Source organism: Schistocerca gregaria, chromosome 2, assembly GCF_023897955.1.
Source record: "Schistocerca gregaria isolate iqSchGreg1 chromosome 2, iqSchGreg1.2, whole genome shotgun sequence".
Taxonomy (NCBI): Eukaryota; Metazoa; Arthropoda; class Insecta; order Orthoptera; family Acrididae; genus Schistocerca; species Schistocerca gregaria.
The window spans coordinates 660,979,919-661,001,325 of NC_064921.1; the positions used below are offsets into that span (position 1 = coordinate 660,979,919).

General features: G+C 43.0%; 1 protein-coding gene across 1 annotated transcript in view; it reads right to left on the reverse strand.

The window, feature by feature from the left end:
* Positions 1-21,407, reverse strand: part of LOC126334708 (sodium-dependent nutrient amino acid transporter 1-like) — a 175,729-nt gene that overhangs the window by 92,804 nt on the left and 61,518 nt on the right. The window contains exon 2 of the mRNA XM_049997217.1: positions 2,974-3,066. Coding sequence (XP_049853174.1) covers positions 2,974-3,024 — 51 coding nt within the window. The 5' untranslated portion in view covers positions 3,025-3,066. The remainder of the gene's footprint in view (positions 1-2,973; positions 3,067-21,407) is intronic.

The window sequence follows — 21,407 nt, forward strand, 5'->3', positions numbered from 1 at the left end:
TGATAACGACATCCTTTTGAGTAGTCCCTGCCCGGAGATTCGAATGGGGACTATTTTACCTCCGGAATATTTTACCCAAGAGGACGCCATCATCATTTAATTATACAGTAAAGCTGCATGCCCTCGGGGAAAATTACGGCCGTAGTTTCCCCTTGCTTTCAGCCGTTCGCAGTACCAGCACAGCCGTGTTGGTTGTTGTTACAAGGCCAGATCAGTCAATCATCCAGACTGTTGCCCCTGCAACTACTGAAAAGGCTGCTGCCCCTCTTCAGGTACCACACGTTTGTCTGGCCTCTCAACAGATACCCCTCCGTTGTGGTTGCACCTACGGTACGGCTGTCTGTATCGCTGAGGCACGCAAGCCTCCCCACCAACGGCAAGGTCCATGGTTCATGGAGGGGGGTGAAAGGAGTTAGCAAATCAAAAAGAAATGTTCCGTCTTTACTGAACACGCTTCGATGAATGCCATTCTTATGATATTACATGTGATGTCTTCCATAGAGCAAATAAAGGCAGAAACTAATGGTACTTGAAATTCTGGATATCAATAAAAACTGTTCACAGAATCCTGACCTAATCCTTAATGATCAAATACAGCTCCATTGTGCACTCTTATTAAAGTAGCATCAGTCAGTTAAAACATTTCTCGCCATAAGATAATATGCTTCGTGCAAATAGTACAGCTGTTCCACATTCCCACAGTCTTCCTTTGCTCCCTTCTGTCCCTCCCCCCCTTCCCCGCCTGTACCTTTTCTTGTATATGTAGCCTCTTTTGACCATTGAACATAGTAGCCGGTGTCAGTACGCACTTGTTTACTGTTTTGGCCTGTTTACTCTCATGTTTTTAATCATGTAATGTAATATAAGGCTTATTTGTTCACAACTTCTTTGGGTATTTCGTCATTTTTGTCTTTGCTGTGTAGAAATATAGTCTTCAAAGGTCACATATCTTTGGAAAAACAATCTTTGTAGAGCAATAAATTCTTGCTGACGTGTGGACTATCTGTTTAGTATTAAGGATGGCCTAGTAAGCCGAAAGTCGGTTCACAACGAACTATAAAACAAATACTGTGTATTTCGGTTTGTAATATGCCTATGGACTGCCAAGTCTAACGAAATATTCCGTGAAAAAATTAATTACTATGCAGTATTATATTTATTGTGTCTCACTGTTTGGAGGTACAAAACGCGTGGGTGTTTTCAGCTCGTTACTAAATGCAAATAAGTAGGACGCCGAGTTGATAGGAGGCAAAGTGTTAGTGAGGAGGATTATTATTCAAGAAACACATAGTACAATGAAATTACTTATCTTCAGTAGCCTGAAGAACTGCAGCTGCTGCTATGGACTGACAATCTCGTAACAGGGAATACCATGAAGTAATACAACATATTCTCAGGAACTAAGCCTGATTTGTCCTCCTCAGAGAAACAATGCAAATATTACAGAAACTGGCTGAGGGCCGATTATGAAAGTGCGTCTGCTTAGGTTGAAATCTAGCTAAGAAGTGAACGAGGCACACTCCAGCAACGTCGAGCGGCACATCCCGCTAGAGTGCGCTGTGTTCGGCAGACGACGGGTTGCCAATCTTGTGTTGGCGCGGCGCTGTAGTAGTATCTGTGGCAATGATACTACAATATTCATAATTATGTTATCAGTTGCCTCGGTGTAATACTTGATCCTCACCGGTTGTGATGCGTGGTAGATAGTTATTAAACTGCTAATTCTCAATAATCGTTAATTAATTTTACTCACCATTACATCGAATGCCGTGATAAACAAACTCTTCATTTAATTGTGTTTGTTTCACAGCTCTATTAATTTTTTCTGGTCTTTTCCTGTTAGAGATACAAAATAACTGTCATTGCTAGCAAATTACGATATGAGTTTACAGTCGGTCTCCTTAAGAAACGAACTTGAATGATTGAAGGTTGAGAGTTTGGTATCAAAATCTGTTTTATGATCCTTCATCATTTTAATGGCAATGTGCTGTGTCATACTTCCAAATCTCCTTTGCTGACGTTTGTTATCTCCACAGAATGCTGTAGCTTGCTCCAAATGATTCGACGCTACTAGCTGATTTAAAATAGAATTTGCCTTCACTATTGATAATGGCAGTCACACAGAGGTGGAGAACTTTCATATGTCATTTGGATTATTTGATACGTATTACAGTTATTCATTACCAGGTGAAGTGGCACAATTGTGGGCACTGCATTCATGTTTGGGAGGAAACGCATTTATACGTCCATTTGTAAATCTCATGCGAATGCTGGTATGGATAATTTATTCTACTCCTCTCTAAATTCTTGGCCAGTTTGAGCTAGTGCTCTCACTCTACCTAGTTACCTCCTCGTCAACGAAATGCTAAACACTGACCCACTGACCTTCCTTCCATGTAGTTCGTAGTTTTAGAAATAGTGCGTTGTTAATAAGTCCAACCTAGATTGCTGTCCATTTGGCGACTCTGACGTGAAAATCCTTAGTATGCGATTTCTGTTAAGTCTTCTGGTTGGTTATCAGTATCTAGAGAACCTGAGTTCAGTTAATTAATGAACCTCCTTTCACTTTAGTTTTGCAGTCTGGATGTGAGTGCAAATAACGACGTATAACACTCCTTTTGAGTTTTATTTTTGATTTTCGCTTACGAATGTGTGGCACGTTTGCGTGTGCTGAATAATAAACCTATCCATGCCACGAATCACACTCCAGTGAATATTTTGTGGAATTTGGAGAAATGAAACATATTAAGAGATTTGTGATTAAATATGTCTGTTATAGTGAAAATGAATTTTCTCAGAACTTAAAAATTAAATATAAATAGCGTTATCATTTTATTACCCTGTGTCATTTACAAAAAGGGGAAGATTTAATATTACCAGAATCAGAAAGAATAGGTTGATATATATAGTGTTTCCTGTGAGCATAAACAGCAGTTTGTTTGGAGCTGAAACACGAAGAACATCTTGACTCACCAAGTCAGCGGAACGGTGTCCAAGATCTGAGCCCTTCGTTGGGACCCTCATTCTGGTCTTAGTCTTCTTTCGAGATGTGTGTGCTTCACCAACCTGGAATAGTGAATCTATCAGCGGCATGTCATGGTGCTAAATAATGTACGAGAATTACGAGTTACATTAAACAGCTATTTCCTCTAAAGACAGCGCGGTTATAAAACGGACATTCTATTGCATTTATGTAAACCGTATTTTTCAGGCTCTGATGTAATCCTTAATTTCCTACGTAAGTCAATTTCCCACCTTTTTACACATTCCTCATCCACTATATTTACTGATGAGCATCGCGGTCTGCTATTGTTTCCTAATGGGTTGCTGTAGTACTTCCCGTGTAATTACCCAATTAAAGTGCTCAGCATCTGTCAGCTTCAGTTTCCAAATATCCTCAAGGCAGCAGAACAAAAAAGGACGATCGTGGAACACTGCTGGATGTCTTACGAAGGACAGAAACCGATGTTGCCCTACTCTAGTCCAGTGCACGAGCATGACGACAGCGCAACGCACAAGCAGGGCACCTTGGTTCCACCCACTTACAAAAATATCTCAGTTTAGCGGGGCTCTTAGAGAGGAAAGAATAAGGGTCCATGTTTACGTAACATAGTTTCGTATATTAAGTTACAAAATTACTGAAGTATTTCATCTTTCATTTCAGGGTAAGAGATCTGCGAGGGGCGTTTAATAACTAAGACAAGAAAAGTCACGACCCGTCCTCACACCTTTACTTCTACCAGTGTCTCGTCTCCTACTTTTCAAACTTTACAGAAGCTCTCCTGCGAAACTTGCAGAACTAGCACTCCTGAAAGACAGGATATTGCGGAGACGTGGCTTAGCCACAGCATGGAGGATGTTTCCAGAATGAGATTTTCACTCTGCAGTGGAATGTGCGGTGATATGAAACTTCCTGCCAGATTAAAACTGTGTGCCGGACCGAGACTCGAACTCGGGACCTTTGCCGTTTGCGGGCAAGTGCTGCAGAGTGAAAGTCACATTCTGGAAACATTCCCCAGGCTGTGGCTAAGCCATGTCTCCGCAATATCCTTTTTTTCAAGAGTGCTAGTTTTGCAAGGTTCGCAGGAGAGCTTCTGTAAAGTTTATAAAGTAGGATACGAGGTACTGGCAGAAGTAAAGCTGTGAGGACGGAGCGTGAGTCGTGTTTGGGCAGCCCAGATGGTAGAGCACATGCCTGCGAAAGGCAAAGGTCCCGAGTTCGAGTATCGGTCCGGCACACAGCTTTAATCTGCCAGGAAGTTTCATATCAGTGCACACTCCGCTGCAGAGTGAAAATCTCATTCAAGTGACACAACACTTTTTTTTTCTAATAGGAGGTTGGTTTTATTTACGATACACAATATTATTCCACAGTCCTCTGGCTAAAAACCATATTTTTCTACATAATCCCCGTGCAATGTGACGGCCTTAAACAATCTTAGTGGGAGGGCCTTTACGCCCATATGGTATCACTCTACTGGCCGACGTCGGAGCCACCGTCTTGCTGCATAAGTAACCTCCCCATTATTCACGTACTGCTCCCGCGTAGTGTATTCTTCATTGAGCCAAACTGATGGAAGTCGGAAGATGCTCCGGCTGGGCTGTAGAGTGGGTAAGGAAGAACAGTCTAGTGAAATTTTGTGAGCTCCTCTCGGATGCGTCAACTTGTGTAAGGCCTTACGTTGCCTTGCAGGAGGAGAAGTTCGTTTGCTTTTACGCGACGTCGAACACGCTGAAGTCGTTTCTTTACTTTCATGAGGTTAGCACAACACACTTAAGAGTTGATCGTAGCACAACGATGGAGAACGTCCAACCGGATAGCTCCAACAGAGTCCTAGGAGACCGTCAGCGCGATTTTACCGGCTGAGGGTGCAGCTTTAGACTTTTTCTTCGTACAAGAGGTGTTGTGGCACCAATCCATGGATTGCCGTTTTGTTTCCGGTTCGAAGAGATGAACCCATGTGTCATCCCCTACGACAATGTACGACAAAAGACTGTCACGATCGGCCTCGTAACTTTCAACCAAACCTGCACAGATGCTCCTCTGTTGCTCTTTATGGGCTTCTGTTATGCGGTGAGGATGCCAGCAGGCACACCCGTTTGATTACTGCAACTGATGGACAAGTGTGCCGGCACCACCAGCAGAGACGTCCAGTTGTGCTGCGAGGTTTTTGATGGTGATCCGTCAATTACCTGGAGTGAGAGTGGCCGCACGTTCCAGGAGTCACACGCGTGCGTGGCCGGACAGATTTGCGTGACTTCGTTATGTGGAGGCGACAGAGACCTCGCCCAGCGGCTCTGAGTGCTTTTGGTTACTGCCAGGCCTCCATCGACATTCTTAAAGCGCCTGTGAGTATCTGCGGTTCTCCGGTTTTCCGCCAAAAGAAACTCTACGCTTGGAACAAACCTCACTTACAGAGGCTTCTTTGAAAACTACTTAATAACGCAACCAGTTACCGGAACTTCGTGATCTATAGGGTCTGATGCGGGAATACACTATGACGACCAACAAAAAATCTCATACGTTTCCAACTGAAATTGGTTCAAATGGCTCTAAGTACTATGGGACTTAACATCTGAGGTCATCAGTCCGCTAGACTTAGAACTACTTAAACCTAAGGACATCACACACATCCATGCCCGAGACAGGATTCGAACCTGCGACCGTAGCAGCAGTGCGGTTCCGGACTGAAACGCCTAGAACCACTCGGTCACAGCGGCCGGTCAACTGAAATTGGCCGAGAGAAAAAATGTGTTGTGTTACTTAGTGAACGCTCCTCGTACTTCAAATGTTAGTGACATATGGCTGAGTGGTGGACGAATTCTTTATAGAAGACAGGACTTCGAATGGTATCTGGAAACATCTAAGTTCATAAGACATATTTGAAAAGCTGCATCCCTCACAGCGGGCACAGGAGTTGAAAGTTTAGTTGGTTAAAAGCTCACAGGTCTCTCAACCCCTTTCAGCAGACTGCTGCTGAACCCACTGGCGGATATGTTTATGCGCAAAACACGCAGAGGCGCTGCACTGGCAGGCTGGCATTTGTCACGCTGTGTGCGCCGGCCATCCGGCGTAGATGGCTGTCATTGTCGGTGATGACCAGTCCTCAAGGGCTTATTTTTCACTGTCATCCGTTATGACCGTGGTCAGTGTTCCGTGCACTACTCTGTAGCTGCCTCCGCAAATCAAATCACGATGACAGAATGTTCCAGATTTCGCATTCCATCCGTCCTGAACATCTGGCCATCATCAATGGTCTGTTCCAGGATCGTTAGTTGTTCACAGCTCAACTGTTTTGAGCTACCCTCCTAATGTCTTTATTGGGTCGAAGAAGAGAACCATTGGGCCACTGTACATACACAGGGTGATTCCGTGATGATACTACAAACTTTCAGGGATGATGGAGAAGAGTGAACGTATCGATTTTAAGTAAGGGACCCTTGTCGAAAGTTATACGCGAAAATCGGTCTGATAACTCTGACAATTAAATGCATGTATCGGTACTGTTACTGCTAAGATTGTAGGGTAGGCAATACCGACAAGGGCCTAGGTGAAGAGGTTGCGGTACTAACTCTAGCAATCCATTGCTGGTGGCTTACTGTGTACTGACGTGATTAATCCTCGCGTACAATATCTGAACTGTAGTAGATGTCCTTACAACTTGCACAGTTAACGTCCATCAGTCCTAAATAAATGGAACAGTACCCAGCTATGGAACTTGCAAACATGATTTTCGTGTGTTGGCAAGCAGATGGAAGCATCGGAGAAGCGGAAAGTTTCTACGAGTACAGGCGCAAATATCCGCGTGGAAGGCGTTCGGCTCACACCACTTTCGGAAGATTGTTCCAACAATTAAGCGGAGCGGGCAATTGGTACCACAGTACAACGACAGAGGAAGACGACCAACTACAGTGACTGCCTACTAGTGCTTGACCGTGCGAATGAGGCGCCTGCAATCAGAATTCGATCAGTGGTACTTGAAATGAATGTTTAGGAGAGTAGGAGAGTACTGTATGGAAGGTTACTGGAAATGCAGCTACACTCCTGTTGTCCTCAGAAAGGGAGGGGCTGACTCCTGTTGACTATGGAGCTCATGCTGTTTTCGGCAACTGGTTCTTGCTCCGTCTTAAAGTCGCTCCTCAGTTTCGGGCGCACATATGATGGATGAAGCGTGTTTCATCGGAGACTGAATGCTAAGCAGTGGCAATTGTCACGTTTGGGCCAATGAGAACCCCACGCTACTGTTGTGAAAAGCCATCAACAAGTGCTATCATTCTACGTGTGGACAGGTATAGACAGTAATTGTGTACTAGTCCCATTTGTGCTCCCTCCCAGCTTAAAGACACCAGTGCAGAAAGCGTTAATGTGAGACGTACTACTGAGGTTCCTGGAACGTACCTCACTTGTTATTCGTCAGCGGATGCGTTTCCAACACGATCGAGCCCCACCTCACTTTGAACTATGGGTTCGAGAACAGCTGGCTGCGAAATCTCCTGAAAAGTGGATAGGCAGAGAAGGTTCTATTTCGTGGCCAGCGCGTTCACCTAATTCCACCCCTCTTGACTTCTTCATGTGGAGCCATGTGAAAACTCTTGTGTACAAGACGCCAGTCGAGACTGAGGAGGATCTCCTGGGAAGAGTTCTCGCTGCCTGCCACACTGTTTAAATGATTCTTGGGATATTAAAATGGGCAAGACAGAACTTCGTGCGACGGTACAATGCCTATAGTGACGCTGGGTGATACCTTTTTGTAAAATTGTGAAGCTTGTGCATGTGAATGGATTTCATTATTAATGTACCATAGACTTGAAATTCTTCACTCACTAACATCAAACTGCGTGCGCCTTTACTCTTCCGTCGATAGGGGAAATGATCTGAGTGTATTGGGGAATATTCAGTGGGAATTCTGTACGTCATGATCAGGGTTCGGAAGATGGAACCTTTAATTCGATCAGTGCAAGAGGCTAAGGCGGAACTTTATAGATTTTCGCTTATACCTTTCTATTCGGAGTAGGGTTCCTTAGTTCAGATTGATACATTTACCCTTCTCCATCACCCCTGAAATTTTGTAACATCCTCACGGAATCATCCTGTAGAGATGTATGAGGGCTTGCTTATTACCTTGTGGGAATAATTGCTTGGAACTCTGGATAAACGAGATTCGATCGAGTGAGAGATCAGCTGATTTCGTGGTCAGTCTGATGGTAAAACTGAAGACAATAACTAGAAAAAAGAAATATTTAATTCGGTCGCAAAAACTGCCAAATGGGAGATATCGATATTAGCACGCGTGTTATTAAGAACAACCATAACAAATAAAAGCGAACAAGGTAACAGGTGTTGACGGAATTCCAATTACGTTTTACACTGAATACGCTGCCAAATTATCCTACTTCCTACGTCATATTTATCGAGAACCTCTTGACCAGCGAATAGTACTATCTGTCAGGAGAAGCATGCGAATCACTCCTGTTCACAATACGGTAAAAGAACGGATGCACAGGATCACAGGGCAATAATACTAACGTACGTATGTTGCTGGATCTTGGAGCATTTGCTAAACTTAAAAATTATAACGTTCCTGAAGAAAGTAAGTTTCTTTCCAAGTTCCAGCACATATTCAGGGAAACCCAGTTGTATAAAATACAGCTCCCTTTATCAATTCACGATATCTTGCAAAGGGAGATTCCACTTTACTGCATTTCCGGAAGGCTTTCAAGGCCGTACCACATAATCTACAAGAAAGCTAGATATGATCACAAAGGATACATCTGCAGATACCCGATTAATGTTTAACTAATGCAAACTCCGCAGCCGAAGGCGAGTGTTCAAGAGAAACGAATGCATTATGGGATGTGGTCCTAGAAAACGTAAATGAGCCTCAGATGTTCTCAAAAAAGTTCTCACAAAAGATTTAAGAGCTTCAACAGCACTGTCAGACTGTTCGCTGAAGATTTTCTAGTTCACATCCTTAGATGGTTCCACATCCAGAATAATATCGAAAAGTTCTTGTGAAAACCCTTTGAGTATTTTAGGGAACTGTTATTCGATGAAGAATGAGCGACCATTCTCCTACTACCATCGCTTATCTCGCATACGGATCAATAGAACAAGATAAGAGAGATAAGGGTGCGTACAGAGGCAAACAGGCAGTCATGTTTCCATCCCTCGTTATGAGCATGAAACAGAACGAACAGAACAGAAAATAGCTGATATGGTACCTTGAAATGTACAGCGGCTTGCGTCTCGTCTACAGGGGTTGAACAAAAATACGGAAACACTGCGAAAAATGTGTACTTCTACATAAAAGCAGAAGCGCTGTTGTATTTCACCAAGAACGACACTTGTATGATGTCCTCAATAAATAGCAAGTATCAGTCGTGGTTGGAACAGTGTCCTCCGACGTTGTGAGTGCATTACGTCGAAGCTAAGTGAATCGGAACGTAGTAGAATTCTTGGTTCTCATATGGTACATACTTCCACAACGAATGCAACCGAAGTGTTTTGAGTTTCAAGAGACACCTTGTAGGACGTGGTCCTAGAAAGTGTAAAGGAACCTATGATGTTCTCAATTTACGTAAAAAGTTTAACAGCACCAACAGCAGTATCAGACTGTTCGCTGATTTATATCGCATACTGGGAAAACATCCACTAAGTCAGAACGTGGACAATGTTGTGCACTGATGCATCGTGACAGACTGTCACTAAAGAGGACTGAAGAGGACGACACCTTCAGAGCACGCTGAAGAACTGGATGTTGCACTCACGAACACTGTCAGCACTAAAACAACAGGAAGGCAACTCCATAAGCAGGGAGTTGCAGGGTAATGGAATTGCAAAGCCACTGATCAGTGATGCCGAAGCTATAAAGCCTGGACTACGGAGCAATGAAAGAACGAGTGTTGTTTCACACTGTTTTCAACTTCTGGACGAGTTTAAGTGCCAAGAGAAAAATATGGAGGGATTTATGTGATCATTTGGACAGCCAAACCGTGTATTCCATTACCCCCATGGTTACTCTGCGAGATCGTATTACTGCCAAGTAATATGTAACCATTTTGACTGGTTAGGCCCATCCCATGATACAACATTTGTTCCCCAATTTAGACGCTATGTTCCAAGACGACAGGGACCTGATAAACAGCTTACGTAATCCAGGACTCGTTTTGTGATCATGAAGTTGAGTTGTCGCATCTCTCCTGGACACCAGTCAGCAGATCTCATAATTATTGAGCCGTTGTGGTCTGCTTTGGAGAGAAGGGTGTGTGATAATTGCCCACCTTCTTTATCGTTACCTGATTGCCACTGTTTTACAGGAGGAGTGGTATAAGATTTCCTTGCAAACCATACAGGACCCATATTTGTAAACTCTTTGACGACTAGAAGCTGTTTTGAATTTCACGGTTTTTGTGCAACCGTATTTGGTACAGTAAGGTATTGTATTTCTCGTGTTTCTATATTTTTGTTCACCCACTGTGAATAGATATAGATAGAAATTGAAACGTGACTGTAGTGGATTAATGGATAGTGGAGTAATGGATATTGGCTGGGGTATGGGTGGTGCGAGGTACTGTTGTGTGTGAAGTGGATGTGACTGGTCATGTGTGTCTTCATGCACTCATGTGCATTAGTCTGCGGTAATCGAGACTGTTTCTTTTTTTATAGCATTCACACATTTTTGCTGTCAGAGAATCAACAGCCTTGCCACGGTAGCTACACCGGCTCCTATCAAATCACCGAAGTTAAACAACGTCAGGCGTGGTTAGCCCTTCGATAGGTTACCTTCCGGGCCACCATGGATTATGACCTGCCGCGGTACACTCATCCTCATGATAACAACTGAGTAGGTATTTGGCCGAGTAACAGCGGCTCCAAGTCACGAAAACTGGCAACATCCAGGTGAGGAGTTAGATGATTCTATATCCCTCCGTATCCGCGTCCTATCACGTAAGTCCCTAAGGATGACACGGCGGTCGGTCGGTCCGTTTGGTTTTCTTAGGGCTGTTCGAATGGAACAAAAAGTCATTAGTCCTTTCCCAGTCTTCTATCAGTAAGTGTTGACATAGTGGACAACATACTGTTTTTGCTTTGTGTATAACTAAAGTCCAATTTTTCCTTTGCTACTAATACTGTATTTCGTAGATAAAGAACATATCTTTATAGTAATTCTTGGCCGTTTCATCCCCTGTTGATAACTATAGGTTCTTGAATTCTTTTACTCTCCTCTAGCAAGTATAAATTTCCTCGAACGTCACCTAACAGTGATTTGCTCAGTTTACAGTCCTTCTTGTCTCCCCGTCGGTTACAAGATTATTCACACATTTTATTCTTGGAATTTTGGTAGACAACATTTACGAAGTGTGTGATAAAACTAATGTGGCGTACACCAGCGGAGTCGTTACTCCTGGTCTTGGTATCAGTGCTGAATGGCTTCAACTGGTAGAGCCTTTAACATGTAACTTGTCAGTCACATTCTTTTGAATGTTCCCCAGAGTCCCAAAATGACGTGCTGTTAAGATATTTTCCAATTTCAGGAAATGCGAAAAGTCGCAAGGACTCAGATTAGGTGAACAGATGGGCTGTGGAACAGCAGGAAAGCCTTTTGAGAGCAAAAATTCCGTGACGGAAGTGGCCGAGTGATATGGTTCCCTGTCATGATGTAGCATCCATTTGTTTGCAATATCATGTCCCACTCTGTTAAGCCTTCCAGAGTCTTTCTAGGTCATATTTGTTAAACTCTTGGTTGACAGTTTGTCCTGGAGAAACCATTTCTCTGCGCACGACCCTTCTACTGTCAAAAAGCAATCAGCATTGTTTTCATCTATGGTTTGCTCATTCGAACTTTCTCCGGTCAAAGGGATGTCGCCGAGTGCCACTCTTGTCTCAGAATGGTATTCAAAAATTCAGAATTCGCTACCTGTGATCACACGGCTGACCAATACGTGGTCATTGGCAAATTCTCTCAATAAGATCAACGCATACGTTCCCTCGATTGTCCTTCTGGTCAGTTGAGAAGTGTTTCGGCCCCATTTTGGAACAATCTTTTCGCAGGTGCAAATCCTTGGTCAAAATCTGATGTATGGTGAAAGAGTTTAACAGATCACTGCTCATCCTTATTATTAAACGTCGATCCGATCCCACAAAAACGAGCACGTTCGACGTTTTGCAAACACACGCCTTATCCATGTGGCGTTCACGCGGCTGCGGTGTGCGGGACAGTTTGCATACCTAAGCGGAAGTTGCCGAAGATTACCGATGTTACTTCCGTTAATGACAGGCGAGCGAGCACTTGTACACTGCCACGAGGATGGCACAACCACGTGAGCGCTTGTTCACGGCCACGTATGTCACACGCTTGGATTCACTTGCACATACGCTGCGAATTGCAATGTGTGCATGCGCGATGCACTTCATTTGCCACCAGAATTGGATGAAAGATAAATACAGATAAAAATTATAATTCGTTATTTGTGAATAATGTATATTACTCGAAACAGTATTCACATACATGAATAAAACATTTTTTCATCTCTGAATAAAAAATGTTACGAATACCTTAGGGGTTGCGAAGCAACTCAAATCGCTTGATACGGGCAAGTCATCAGGTCCAGATTGTATACCGATTAGGTTCCTTTCAGATTACGCTGATACTATAGCTCCCTACTTAGCACTCATATACAACCGCTCGCTCACCGATAGATCTGTACCTACAGATTGGAAAATTGCGCAGGTCACACCAGTGTTTAAGAAGGGTAGTAGGAATAATCAATTTAACTACAGACCTATATCATTGACGTCGGTTTGCAGTAGGGTTTTGGAGCATATACTGTATTCAAACATTATGAATCACCTCGAAGGGAACGATCTATTGACACGTAATCAGCATGGCTTCAGAAAACATCGCTCTTGTGCAACGCAGCTAGCTCTTTATTCGCACGAAGTAATGGCCGCTATCGACAGGGGATCTCAAGTTGATTCCGTATTTCTAGATTTCCGGAAAGCTTTTGACACCGTTCCTCACAAGCGACTTCTAATCAAGCTGCCGAGCTATGGGGTATCGTCTCAGTTGTGCGACTGGATTCGTGATTTCCTGTCAGGAAGGTCGCAGTTCGTAGTAATAGACGGCAAATCATCGAGTAAAACTGAAGTGATATCAGGTGTTCCCCAGGAAAGCGTCCTGGGACCTCTACTGTTCCTGATCTATATAAATGACCTGGGTGACAATCTGAGCAGTTCTCTTAGACTGTTCGCAGATGATGCTGTAATTTACCGTCTAGTAAGGTCATCCGAAGACCAGTATAGTTGCAAAGCGATTTAGAAAAGATTGCTGTATGGTGTGTCAGGTGGCAGTTGACGCTAAATAACGAAAAGTGTGAGATGATCCACATGAGTTCCAAAAGAAATCCGTTGGAATTCGATTACTCGATAAATAGTACAGTTCTCAAGGCTGTCAATTCAACTAAGTACCTGGGTGTTAAAATTACGAACAACTTTAGTTGGAAGGACCACATAGATAATATTGTGGGGAAGGCGAGCCAAAGGTTGCGTTTCATTGGCAGGACACTCAGAAGATGCAACAAGTCCACTAAAGAGACAGCTTACACTACACTCGTTCGTCCTCTGTTAGAATATTGCTGCGCGGTGTGGGATCCTTACCAGGTGGGATTGACGGAGGACATCGAAAGGGTGCAAAAAAGGGCAGCTCGTTTTGTATTATCACGTAATAGGGGAGAGAGTGTGGCAGATATGATACACGAGTTGGGATGGAAGTCATTACAGCATAGACGTTTTTCGTCTCGGCGAGACCTTTTTACGAAATTTCAGTCACCAACTTTCTCTTCCGAATGCGAAAATATTTTGTTGTGCCCAACCTACATAGGTAGGAATGATCATCAAAATAAAATAAGAAAAATCAGAGCTCGAACAGAAAGGTTTAGGTGTTCGTTTTCCCCGCGCGCTGTTCGGGAGTGGAATAGTAGAGAGATAGTATGATTGTGGTTCGATGAACCCTCTGCAAACACTTAAATGTGAATTGCAGAGTAGTCATGTAGATGTAGATGTAGATAATAGATATATGAGGAATAGAATGACACTTATTGTTCCAAATTTTTGTCATTTTTTAAACGTATCCATGTTTTTTTTTGCTGTTAAATTAGTCATCAGAACAATTCTTCTTGCAATGGCAGCTGATGGCTTCAAGAAATCATTCAAAAAATGTCATTTGACATTATTTCACTTTCGAAGGAAGTTAGGGTTTTGAATATCTGCATATTACTACACAGAGTTTGTGCGTTTTCGTCAGGTTCTACAGCAGAGTTGCGCAGCACGTGCCGATATTCCGTTTATCTGCACAGTTTAGTTTTCCACGGTCTTCAGTATGGACAGGGACTGCGATTGTTGTGTGCGGATGCGAGCCGAGTTGGTGACACTTTTCAACGGACGCCCAGCACGTCAGAGTCCTTCGATCGGTCCTCACCGGTGGCCAACCCAGTTACTGCTTGCACTGAGGCTGACCCTTCACCTGAGGTTGAGTGGGAGGTCGCCCAGGGGCGAAGCAGGCGGCGAAAGACTTCCCAGGGGGCAGCACGTAAGGCCTCCCCGGTTTGCCTGACAAACAGGTTCCAGGTGCTGTCTATGGCTGACACTGTCGCTGAGCCAGATGCTGTCGCCTGTCCTGTTTCAGAGGAAACCACTCAGCCTACAAGATCTGGGAAGTCACAGAGGGTGGGATTATTGGTAATTGGAAGCTCCAACGTTAGGCGCGTTATGGGGGCCCTTAGGGACAAGAAGGGTAAGAAATCCAATGTGCACACAGTATGCATACCGGGTGGAGACATTACAGATGTGGAAAGGGTCCTCCCAGATGCCATGAAGAGCACAGCGTGCAGCCAACTACAGGTGGTGGCTCACGTCGGTATCAATTATGTGTGTCACTTTCGATCAGAAGAGATTCTCTCTGGTTTCGAGCGGCTAAGTCGCAAAGGTTACCAGTCTTGCTTTCAAGATGAAAGCAGAGCTGACCATTTGCAGCATAGTCGACAGGACCCATTGTGGACCTCTGGTACAGAGCCGAGTGGAAGGTCTGAATCAGAGGCTCAGACGGTTGAGCGATCGTGTAGGCAGCAGATTCCTCGACTTGCGCAAAGGGTGGTTGGGTTTCGGGCTCCGCTGAATAGTCAGGTATCCACTATACGCAGGAGGAGGCTACGCGGGTAGCAGGGGCTATGTGGCGTGGACTGGGCTTTTTTTAGGTTAGAGGGTTTCGGGAAAACACAAGAAAGGATGCACGCTGAACACAGGAAAAACATAGATACAGGAACCATTGGTATAACAGTTGTAAATTGTGGTAGCTGTGTTGGGGAACTACCAGAGTTCCAAGCGCTAATAGAAAGCACTGATGCTCAAATCGTTGTAGGCACTGAAAGCTGGCTAAAGTTGGAAATAAGCTCAGCTGAAATTTTTGTGAAGAACCTAATGGTGTTCCGAAAGGATAGGCTAAACACGGTTGGCGGTGGCATGTTTGTTGCTGTCAGAAGTAGTTTAACTTATCGCGAAATTGATGTAGATACTTCCTGTGAGTTAGGATGGATGAGGTCATTGTTGGCAACCGGAAAAAAATAATAATTGGATTCTTTTACCGACCTCCCATTTCAGATGATACAGTTTCTGAAAGGTTCAAAGAAAACTTGAGTTTGTTTTCAAACACGTACCCGACTCATACGACAATAGTTTGTGGTGACTTTAATTTACCCTCAATATGCTGGCAAAAATACATGTTTAATTCCGGAGGTACGCATAAAATATCATCTGAAATTGTGCTAAACGCATTCTCTGAAAATTATTTCCAGCAGTTAGTTCATGAGCCCACCCGAATAGTAAACGGTTGTGAAAACACACTTGATCTGTTAGCAACAAATAATCCTGAGTTAATAACGAGCATCAAAACCAATTCATGGATTAGTTAACACAGGGCTGTCGTACCAAGATTGAATATTTTAATCCCCAAATCCTCGAAAAATAAGCCAAAAATATACACATTAAAAATTGTTCAAATGGCTCTGAGCACTTTGGGACTTAACATTTGAGGTCATCAGTTCCCTATAACTTAGAACTACTTAAACCTAACTAACCTAAGGACATCACATACATCCATGCCCCAGACAGGATTCGAACCTGCGATCGTAGCGGTCGCGCGGTTCCAGAGTGAAGCGTCTAGAACCGCTTGGCCACGCCGGCCGGCTATTCCAAAAAGCACATAAAAATTCACTTGACGCCTTCCTGAGAGACAATCTCCATGCATTCCAAATTAATAAGTGTAGACCAGATGTGGCTTAAATTCAAAGAAATAGTATCGGCAGATACTGAGAGATTTATACCAAATAAATTAACAAACGACGGAGCTGATCTTCCTTGGTACACAAAACGAGTTAGAACGCTGTTGCAGAAGCAACGAAACAAACATGCTAAATTTGAACAGACGCAAAATCCTGACGATGTTTTACAGAAGCTCGAAATTTAGCACGGAATTCTATGCGAGATGCCTATAACAGTTTCCACAACTGGCAGAAAATCCAAAGAGATTCTGGTCGTATGTGAAGTATGTTAGCGGCAAGAAACAATCAATGCCTGCCCGATAGCAATGTAGATACTATTGAAGACAGTGCTGCCAAAGAAAAGTTACTAAACACAGCCTTCCGAAATACGTTCACAAAAGAAGACGAAGTAAATATTCCAGAATGCGAATCGAGAACAGCTGCGTAGCGTAGAAGTAAATATCCTCGGAGTACTGAAGCAACTTAAATTACTTAATGAAAGCAAGTCTTCTGGTCCAGATTGTATACCAGTTAGGTTCCATTCGGAGTATGCTGATGCATTAGCTCCATACTTAACAATCATATACAACCGTTCGCTCGACGAAAGATCCGTACCCAAAGACTGAAAAGTTGCACAGGTCACACCAATATTCAAGAAAGGTAGTAGGAGCAATCCACTAAATTACAGGCCCATATCGTTAACGTCGATATGCAGCACGATTTTAGAACATATACTGTGTTCGTGCATAAAGAATTACCTCGAAGAAAACGGTCTATTGGCACACAGTCAACATGGGTTTAGAAAACATCGTTCTTGTGAAACACAACTAGCTCTTTATTCACATGAACTGCTGAGTGTTATTGACAAGGAATTTCAGATCGATTCCGCATTTCTGGATTTCCGGGAGGCTTTTGACACTGTACCATACAAGCGGCTCATATTGAAATTGCGTGCTTATGGAATATCGTCTCAGTTATATGACTGGATCTGCGATTTCTTGTCAGAGAGGTCACAGTTCGTGGTAATTGACGGAAAGTCATCGAGTAAAACAGAAGTGATTTCTGGCGCTCCCCAAGATAATGTTATAGGCCATTTGCTGTTCCTTATCTATATAAACGATTTGGGAGACAATCTGAGCAGCCGTCTTCAGTTGTTTGCAGATGACGCTGACGTTTATCGGCTAATAAAGTCATCAGAAGATCAAAACAAACGGCAAAACGTTTTAGAAAAGATATCTGATTGGTGCGAAAATTGGCAGTTAACCTAAAATAATGAAAAGTGTGAGGTCATCCATATGAGTTCTAAAAGGAACTCGTTAAACTTCAGTTACACGAAAAATCAGTCTAATCTAAAAGCCGTAAAGTGAACTAAATACCTACGAACAACTTAAATTGGAAGAAATATACAGAAAATGTTATTGGGAAGGCTAGCCAAAGACTGCGTTTTATTGGCAGGACAGTTAGAAAATGTAATAACCTACTAAGGAGACTACCTACACTACGCTTGCCCGTCCTCTTTTAGAATACTGCTGCGCGGTGTGGGATCCTTACCAGATAGGGTTGACGAAGCACATCTAAAAATTTCAAAGAAAGGCAGCACGTTTTGTATTACCGCGAAATATGGGAGAGAGTGTCACAGAAATGATACAGGATTTGGGATGGACATCATTAAACGAAAGGCGTTTTTCGTTGCGACGGAATCTTCTCACAAAATTCCAATCACCAACTTTCTCCTCCGAATGCGAAAATATGTTGTTGACACCGACTACATAGGGAGGAACGATCACCAAGATAAAATAAGGGAAATCAGAGCTCGCACGGAAAGATATAGGTGTTCATTCTTTCAGCGCGCTATACGAGATTGGAATAATAGAGAATTGTGATGGTGGTTCGATGAACCCTCTGCCAGGCACTTAAATGTGATTTGCAGAGTATCCATGTAGATGTAGATAGTAAAGACAGTATGTTCTACATTTGAAAAGAGGTTGTTGATGCATTATATCGGCTGAAGTACTCTTTATTTCATGTTAATGATATATGACAATCAAATTACAATTTCTTCAGCAGACACTGATAAAGCATCAATTCCACCGTAGTTTTTGGAAAGCAATTTTTTGTTATTCCATGTTAGCTTCACTTCTCACATGACATTCAAAATGAAATTTTCTTTTCTCATCCTAATATCATTTTAAAATCTTGACACGATTTGTACGACATTTCTTTGGCAATTATATGTCTGTAGTTTGTTGTTAGGCCATGGAAAGCAGTACAGGCATTGTTTTTAAGTCGTCAGACAGTGCTGAAATGATTGCAGTAGGTGTATAGAGGTAAAAACATGTTCCAACCGTCTCGATAAAAAAAGCTGCTAGTGTGCTGCAATATCATTAACTCTTTTATGCTCCCAAATGCCGTATCTCTTCAGAAGCTTTTTGAATGTCAGTGCTCTATGTAACTGCATAGACACTTATCGGATCGAATAACTATTCCTCACATTTAGGGAAATCTTACTGTTAGATAATCCCAAAACAGGTTGGAATGACTCTGGGCGTCCAGCAGCACACCACAAATGTTTTAGGAGTTCTTTGGATTTAAAGTCTGTTAATGTTAGTCGTAGCAGCTGACTTCTGATCATTTTGTAACATTACGAACACGAGCGAGATGAGTAATTACATCAACAACATATCGATATCTGACAAAGTTGGTGACCTAGATGCAATGGAGGAAAGTGCTGCAGACAAAGAATTTATGTTGGCTGCATTATCATCTTTGGGTACTTACATAGAGTACTTCCACATGTTAGCAGGAGAGGGGAGAAGTAATGGCAAGCATAGAGTTAGTTGAACTGGGCCACGCCGGTAGCGTAACTGCTAAGTATTTTTGTGTTACTTTTTACATTGTAAAGCAAGTAAAGCTACGCTCAAACCAATGTTTGGTTTGAACACTGTTACAAAAAGTTCAAATGTTTGCAAATTCCTAAGGGACCAAACTGCTGTGGTCATCGGTCCCTAGACTTACGAACTACTTCAACTTATGCTAAGAACAATACATACACCAATGCCCAAGGAATGCCTCCGGTGGGAGGGGCCGCGCAATCCGTGACATGGCGCCTCAAACCGCGAGGCCACTCCGCGCGGCAACACTGTTACATTTTTTTACGTTGCGCAATATCCTTGAACAGCCGGCGGCGGTGGTCTAGCGGTTCAGGCGCTCAGTCCGGAACCGCGGGACTGCTACGGTCGTAGGTTCGAATCCTGCCTCGGGCATAGATGTGTGTGATGTCCTTAGGTTAGTTAGGTTTAAGTAGTTCTAAGTTCTAGGGGTCTGATGACCACAGATGTTAAGTCCCATAGTGCTCAGAGCCATTTGAACCAATATCCTTGAACACTGTAGCGCTTTACCAGGCATAGTGGAGTGCCCTTGACTTTCTCCTACCTACAAAGCAAATTTGACAGCTAGTTTTAAGGGGACATGCAGTTAGACATGTATCTCAAAGCCCAATGCAGGTTGACTTGGCATTTTTCTCATTCATAGAAATGAAAGAAGCTATAAGCAACAGAAAAAATAGAAGGACCAAAGGGGATTCAACCCAAAACCTTGAGCTTTGTAATGTGGGCCTTAACTCATTGCGGCATCCAGAAATATTCATGTACGGTACATCAATGAGTTATTTATCAAACAGAAACTGCTCTGAGCAAACGGAAGGAACGCTAATCATAGAATTCGGTAGAATAAGTAAACAAAGAAAATACAGTGGCGTTCTCCGTTATTCGTTAGTTAAATATAAGTTATTTATAAACACATTTTTTAATCACATGCTTATTTCAATAATCATGCAGACAGAAACTTAATGGAATAATTATCCAATTAAAAATTTATTCGAATTATTGTGCAGATATAAATTTATTCGAATAACGTCCATCTCTAGTTACTACCATGCCTTCCACTTGCTCCCTCTTTTTTTTTTCATTGAAGTTAATGTTATCAACTGCGACGAGTATTATTAGTTCATCTGGACGATTTACACACAAGAACAAACAGTGTAGCTGGATTGTAGCTTTTTGTCAATTATAAACAGGCCCCTCACCATAAATAATGGTTCTTTTATTCTGTCCCAAATATGTCTAAATGTCAGCAGTCTAAATACGAGCATTATTTCATCAGTTATTCTTTAAAGCAAAATTTATATTTCGACGAAGAAGTGACGATCTTCAATAATTTCAGTATTCGATTATCACTTAAATTTTCTTTGTACATGATCCTACACGATCGCTGTGGTAATACTTGGTGAATCTCGGATATAAAACACAGATTTTCTCCAGAGAAATCGTGGAAAACGCAGCTAAAAGGATTTCTAATTCTAAATACATCCCAATACTTGCTGAGCCCAATAGTGATGATAGGTTGTGACGAAGTTGTATGGAGTTCACGTTTCCTTAGAAGCACGGGAGGGCCATGCAGGTAGTACACCCCACTCAGTGGATGCACGTTGCTGGTGCAGAGTGCAGAAAGTAGTCTTCCTGTTTACACAATGCGTGGAAAGCGACTGCTGCTCACGAGGTTCCACCTTGCGGATACAGTGCTCTAAAATGACCCATTTACCTGTTACCCCTTACCTATTATCCGTCAACCATTTACTATTTTCTATTACCTGTTGCTGTTTACCATTTTCTATTTACAACCACATTTCACCTGTTGCCTGGCTACATTGGAAACTGGCCTCCAGCAGCTGGCAGTTCCAGTAGCTCACAACACTCCGCCCCCTCCTCCCCCACCCCTCCATCCACAGTGGCTAACACCCCACAATAGGTGCTAGGAAAATGTACAAAGTTCCTAGAACATAAGTGATGGAGAAAATTTCCGGAAAATAAGCTGTTCAAAGTTTCCACTGTGTGACAGCATCATTTATGGCTCTGTGCACTATGGGGCTAAACATCTGAGGTCATCAGTCCCCTAGAACTTAGAACTACTTAAACCTAACTAACCTAAGGATATCACATACATCCATGCCCGAGGCAGGGTTCGAACCTGCGACCGTAGCGGTCGCGCGGTTCCAGACTGAGGCGCCTAGAACCGCTTGGCCACACCGGCCGGCA